At 54.9% G+C, this 6,879-nt stretch overlaps 1 protein-coding gene across 1 annotated transcript in view; it reads left to right on the forward strand.

Moving 5' to 3' along the window:
* Positions 1-6,639, forward strand: part of KIAA1614 (KIAA1614 ortholog) — a 41,733-nt gene extending 35,094 nt beyond the window's left edge. The window contains exons 10-11 of the mRNA XM_068985785.1: positions 580-764; positions 6,446-6,639. Of these exons, the coding sequence (XP_068841886.1) occupies positions 580-764; positions 6,446-6,639 (379 nt within the window). The remainder of the gene's footprint in view (positions 1-579; positions 765-6,445) is intronic.
* The last annotated feature ends 240 nt before the right edge of the window (positions 6,640-6,879 follow it).

The raw sequence follows: 6,879 nt of genomic DNA on the forward strand, positions 1-6,879 counted from the left end.
GGGAGGGTCCCTTTAAAAGAGAAACCGAGGCCAGCTACCTGTGCCTCAGGTACCTCAGGGGTCTTAGAGCCCACACCTCAGTGCCCTTGCCCTGAGCAACTGGACAGGGGTTGGGGCTTCTGTAGAGCTGGAAGGTTTGATTCCTCCATCCCTTTACTATCTAATGACATCCTGAAATCTGAATGTTCAGGGAGCTTCCTTGGTCCAGCTGAAGATTTGATTAAAGACCCAGAGACAGGGTCCCCAAAGAGGTCCTTGCCCCTTGACCAGGCTTGCCTAGAGAAACCGCCCTCTCTGATGAGACTCGCTAGGCTAGCTGCTCTTACCAGGGTCTCCACGGAGGGACTTCAGGGGGTCCATTAATTCCTGCAATTTTTTGTGTAAAATTAAAAACTTCCTCACATTCTCAGAGAGATCTCTCCAATTAAAATGATTAAAAACCACTGGGGGAGGGGGCTCTGTGGAACCTCACACAGCTGTGGGGACCCCCGAGGCCCGGCCCTGGCTGGAGGCCTCCTCTAGGCCTGGAGGCCCCAGTGCCCGCCCCCTTCGCCCTCCCTCGCCTCTCGCCCCTTACAGGCCGGGCAAGGTGCCAGCCCGGCGCGCCCTCAGCGTGGAGGACGTGAGTGCCCCCGGCCCGGCGCGCGCCGTGGGCCGCCTGGTGGAGGTGTTCCCCGACGGCACGAGCCAGCTGCAGCTACAGCGCCCCCCGGAGGGCACTTTCGGCTTCAAAGTGGCCTCCGGGAATGGACGCCGGGACTCAGGTAGGCCCCCGCCGCCCTGTTCTGGCTCCACGGCCCCGGGGCATCAGCAGGCCGCAGCAGTGCCTTCTGGCCGTGGCCGTATCTGTTTTCGGGTTTTCACCGAGCAAGAGCTCCGGGCTCAGCCTCTCAGTGAAGAGACTGGAATTCTCCCCTCCAGGCGGTGGAGATGGCAGGCTTGCTCCACTGTCCCTCCGTCCATCTTGAAATCAGAATCCCGACTCCCATCTTTTCACGGGAGAGTCAGAGGGAGGTTGTTTGTGTTGGCTGGCTCTCCAGATCTCTTTGATGTGGCTGGTGTGGTTCCCTTCCTCTAGCCGCGGAGTGTGTCCGCGCACGTGGACCGTGCCTGCCTGTCTGTGCACCCAGGCCCCTCCCTCAGGGCAGGCTCCTGCTAGGGATGTTCACATGGATCCTGGCTCCAGGCCCCTGGCCGGGCGGCCTGCTAGGTCCTGATTCAGCAGTGGCAGGATCAGGGAGGGTCTCTGGACGTCCTTCTGCACCCTGGCTAGTTCTCAGCCCTGCTGCATGAGTGTTTCAGGGAAAAAATGACTTGCCTTTACCCAAGGTCTGTCGGCTAGGATCCACCACAAGGCAAAACTGAAGATCGTTCAGTTGTGTCTGACTCTTTGCCACCTCATGGACTATACAGTCCATGGAATTCTCTGGGCCAGAATACTGGAGTGGGAGGCCATTTCCTTCTCCAGGGGATCTTCCCAACCCAGGGATGGAACCCAGGTCTCCCGCATTGCAGGAGGATTCTTTACCAGCTGAGCCACTAGGGATCCATCACAGGGCAAGGGACATTGAGAAGTATTTCTCAGCTGAGATGAGTAGGGAAGGAAGACAGACATGCAGGAGTGGGAAGGAGAGGGGAGAGAGGAAGAAAAACAGAAAGGCAGACACAGACACACTCAAAGCTGCCCTGGATGGATTGTGCCGTGGTGGGTTTAGCCCTTCTGTGCTTTGATCTCCTGAGTCAAAGCCATTTAGATGGCAGAACACTACCGCTGCTGGGGTTGCAGACTGAAGTGAGTTCTTGCATATGTTCCATCATTTATCTTTCAACAATATACGTTGAGCATCTCCTAGGTGTTGTAGATACTGGGGACAGAGCAGTAAATGGAACAGATGAAATCCTTGTCCTCAGGAGTATACATTCTCATGAGGGAGTTAGACTATCTGCATATACATATATATATATATATATATATATATATATGTAGCAGGATAAGGCCCAAGGGCAGTGAGTTGGGAGTCCTGATGGGGCAGCTTTTCTGAGAAGAGACCCCTGAGCAGACAGACACTGGCATGAAGTGAGGGTGGCCCCATGTGATGTCTGGGGCAGTGAGTTCCAAGCAGAGGCAACAGTCCATGCAGGGCCCTCAGGGCTGGAAATGAGCTTGGCCAGTGGGAGGAACTACAAGGAGGTCAAGCTGGACAGAAGAGGGTGAGGGGGAGAGGCTAAGCTGAGGGTAGGAAGGTTGGGGGACAGCTGAGCCTCGAAATGTGGGAGAGAGACCGAGCTGAGCTCAGAAGGGGACGTCTTCGTTGAAATGAGACAGGAGTTACCAGGGGCTTGGAGCCGGGACTGACATGCTCTGATTTAATGCTTTTACCAGGGTCCCTGGCTGCTGTGTTGAGAATAGACCCTAGTGGGATGCAAGGGGAGCCAAGGAGCCCAGTTTTAAGGTTATTTCAATAGTCTGGGAGAGACATAGTGGCAGCGGCTTAGACTGGCACGGCCGTGGAGGTGGTAAGAAGTGGCCAGGTTCTGGCTGACTTGAAGGTAGTTTTGACTATTTGCTGGTAGGTTTTACTTGAGTGTGAGAGGAAGAGAGGACAAGAGTCTCCCGACTCTGGCCCTCAGGAGGGTACCCGTCTGTCCTCGCGGGGAGATGGTGAATGTGAGCATGTGTTGACCATCGTAAAGCATTCCACAGGCTGTTAGCCACTCTGCCCTTTCCTCCAGCTTCCTCTACCCTTCAGTGAGGGGGTCAGGCCCTGCCAGAGGCGCAGCATGCAGGCGTAGTTAGACGACAGAGCATGGTTTGTACTCCAGCGCCTCTGCTGTCTGTGTGACCTTGAGCAGGTTACTTACCCTCTCTGAGCCTCTAGTCTCTAATTTGTAAAATGAGGGACTTCCCTGGTGGTCCAACTGTTAAGACTCTGTGCTTCCCCTATAGGGGTTATAGGTTCAATCCCTGGTTGGGGAACTAAGATCTCACACGCCAGGCAATGCGATCCAGTAAATAAGTAAATGCTGCTGCTAAGTCACTCTAGTCTTGTCTGACTCTTTGTGACCCCATGGACTATAGCCCACTGGGCTTCTCTGTCCATGGGATTCTCCAGGCAAGAATACTGGAGTGAGTTGCTGTTTCCTCCTCAGTGGCTGTTTCCCGACCCAGGGATCGAACCCACGTCTCTTATGTCTCCTGCTTTGGCAAGCAGGTTCTTTACCACTAGTGCCACCTGGGAAGCCCATATGTAAATAAAGAACACCTAACCTGTAACCTGGATCGGGAAGATCCCCTGGAGAAGGAAATGGCAACCCACTCCAATACTCTTGCCTGGAGAATCCCAAGGATGGAGGAGCCTGGTGGGCTACAGTCCACGGGGTCACAAAGAGTTGGACATGACTGAGCGACTTCAGTCACTCACTCACTCACTCATTCAACCTGTAACATCAAACTAACGAAACCCTGCCTGGAAAAGTCATTTCAGTGGGGTATATAGGAAAGTACCTGGCACTTGTATTCCTTCCCTCTTCAGAAAAAGAATGTGTATTTGGGGAGTAGAACTCCAGACAGAGGGCGGGTGGCGGGGGGAGGGGGCCCAGACACGATCTGTGTCAGCTGCCAGTGTGAGCTCCCGCCCAACCAGGCATTCTCCTGTGCCCCCCATCCTTCCCACAAGTCCCTTTAGGCCTCTTTGCTGGCAGTGGGACTCCCTCCCTGATCACCCGTCACGGACTGCTGATGGGCAGGGGTCTCCAGTGACCAGGAGCTTCTTGGGCTCTGCCTTGGCCTACTCTGCGGGCACCCCTTGCCTGGGTGGGTGCCAGCTCTTCCCTGTCCTGCCCAGGTGGCACCCTCCTCTGGCCCCTGCGGTTGGCTGTCGGCTGTCCTGCAGAGATGCCCTCACCCTTGGAATGCGGCTGGTACTGGTGCGTCCTTGCCTCAGGCCATGCTCCAGCCCCCCCAGGGTCACTTCTCCTGGGCCTCAGAGGGGCTGTGAGTTGGGGCTGGTTTGCATTCCTCACTGAAACATCATGATGTGGGTGTTCCTTGCTGGCTGTCACATCTAAGCCTGTACAAACACATGAGAACGGCAGGCTTCGCCTCCTGCTTCTCATTGGAAACAACACAGAGATCATACTTCCTGAACACAGGCCATTGCCCGCAGACAATGAATGTCTACAACAGCCTCTCTGTCATATTTGTGTCATGACTTCCAACTGTGAAACGTACCCCGGAGTGCCCCCTACATGGCAGGCGTGACAGCAGTGTCTGGCCCTCCCACTCCATTCTTTTGGGTTTCCTCATCCCTCCCCACTGGCATGCTCTGGTGGACAGCAGCCACTTCTGCAGGTTCCTCCCCGGCCTCCTTACCTGCCTTTCCCCCCGCCCTACTGCCAGCACGCAGACAAGGCAGGCAAGCAGTTAAAGAACCCAGAAAGAAGAGGGGAAGGCTAGGGCAAGGGCTGCGAGAAAAGCCTTGTGCAGCCAAGATGACAGACAGGCCCTGCCAGGAGGGAGCCGGCCTTGCGGGAAAGGATCAGTTAAGCCAAGAAGCACTGAGAACGAGTTCCACAGCTCAGACCGGGAAGCAGGAACATGTCAACAGATTGGCTTTGCTAAACCCAAGAGCTGCAAACCTTCGGGTGCCTTAGAGGAGATTTCAGTGCACATTCAAACCCCAGTTTTCAAGGGTGGGCTTTGAAAAGCTTGACTTCTCTTGGGACCAGAAGCTCTTACGAGGCTGGGTGGACTGGAGAGATGACTTCCCATGCGTCCAAGATGTCTTAAAAGGCTTCCAGCTAGAGAGGAGATGCTCTTTCGGGTCCCTTCTAAGAACATTGATTTTAAGAAGAGGAAGTAGAGAGCCGGGCGTGGACTGGATAGTGTTTCTAATCAGCCAGCTGAGCTCAGGCTGGGGATCAGCGAGGATGCTTAAAGCCGCGCCAGCATGTCCCAGGGCACCCTGCAGGGGCCGTCACTGCACAGGCTCCCCAGCCTGCAGGCTTCCTGCTCTGCACACCTGTGCTCACTTAGGGTGATTTGGTGGGTGGGGGGCATCCATGGATGAGGGACACCCAGTCCTCCCTGGAAGAGCCTGTGCTCCCTTGCTCCCTCAGGCAGAGACAGCTGAAGGGGAGGGTTTGAAAGGTTTTCTGCAGAAGTTGAGGCAAGGGAGCAGGCCACACTGTGTGGCCAGGGAGCCCAGCCCAGCCAACCCGAGGCCCCCAGAGCCTGCTCCGCTGACATGAGTTCCTCAAATTGAACTGTGGAAAGAAGGAGAAGCAGCTCCTTCCGAGGTTCACCCTACCTTAGACACCCAGGAAATGGTCCCAGCCAGCTGGGGCCCCTCAGGGGCACTGGAGGGGAGAGTGTACGCAGAAAGGAAAAGTGAGCCACTATGACTGTAAATAGGGGGTAGAATTTCTACGGGGTCTTCCCTTGTAGCTCAGTTGGTAAAGAATCTGCCTGCAATACAGGAGACCTGGGTTCGATCCCTGGGTCTGGAAGATCCCCTGGAGAAGGGAATGGCAACCCACTCCAGTATTCTTGCCTGGAGAATCCCATGGACAGAGGAGCTTGGCAGGCTACAGCCCATGGGGTCACAAGAGTCGGACAACTTAGCGACTAAACCAACCAACCCAACCAACCAGGATTTGTTTCCTGGGCTTTTGCCCAGATGCCTCTGAATTCTAAGGATCCATATCCAAGGAAGACTGAAGCCAGGGCTGGTCCTAGACAATCCGGTGAGGCAAACCAGGTTTGGATTTGACTTCAGCCTGTTCGCTACTCCCTGGGCTTCCCAGGTTGCGCTAGTGGTTAAGAACCTGCTTGCCAAGGCAGGAGACCTGGGTTCGATCCCTGGGTCAGGGAGATCCCCTGGAGAAGGGAATGGCAGCCCTCGATAGAGGAGCCTGGTGGGCCACACTTCCTGGGGTTGAAAGAACTGGGCATGGCTGAATAACTAACACTTTCTCTTGTTTGTTGCTCCAGTGATACCATCCACCCCCAGCTACTTGAGGGCAGCAGCTGGGTCTTATTTGTGAATTCCCACCTAGAGCAGTGCCGGGCATGTCATAGGTCTCAACATTTTCCTTATTTTATAATCAAGACTTCTCCCAGAAAAAGATAAGATTAGCTCATTCACACTGAGGTATACATGAATAATAACAGCTTAAGGCGTTATTTGTATTAGGGGCATTTTAAAAGAGAAAAAAGGAAAAATGAAGTGGAGGCGGGCCTGCTGTATCTATTATAAAGCGAGTTGTGGTTGTGAAGTGGAATAATGAGGGAGTGTGCGTGCGTGCATGTATGAAGCACCTTGTATTAGCACTTGCCTCCCCTCCACGCACCTCCCCCCCACGCCACCCACCTCGTCAGCATTCCACAGAGCTGCGTGTCTTTGATTTGGATTTCCTGCGTTGACTCTCCTGTTTTCCTTTGCAGGGTTCTACGTGCAGGAGATGGCTGACGAGAGCACAGCCAAGCTCTACTCGGGGCTGCTGGGGGTGGGGGATGAGATCTTGGAGGTGAACGGGGCCAAGGTTGCAGGGCTGGGCTTGGCTCACGTGAGGGAGCTCCTGGCCCACGCGGAGAGCTTGTCGATCCGGGTGCTGAGGCAGAGGCCTGTCCCACGGTGACGCAGAGGTGCCTTGGCCCTCACTGTTAGCACCACCCCCTGCCCAGTGGAAACCCCGAACCGCCCCCAGGGGTGGCTGGGAATGTGCTACACAAAGCTGCTTTGTCGACTGAAAATGAACATAGTGGCGTGCAACCCCTCGGGCCTCGGTCGGGCTTTTGTGACTGACCATCCTTGCAGAGAGAAGGAGCCTATTTGTGTGTTTTGTTTAAGGAAGTTAATTTATGCAGAAGCAGGGAAG

Source organism: Capricornis sumatraensis, chromosome 14 (genome assembly GCF_032405125.1).
Source record: "Capricornis sumatraensis isolate serow.1 chromosome 14, serow.2, whole genome shotgun sequence".
Classification (NCBI taxonomy): Eukaryota; Metazoa; Chordata; class Mammalia; order Artiodactyla; family Bovidae; genus Capricornis; species Capricornis sumatraensis.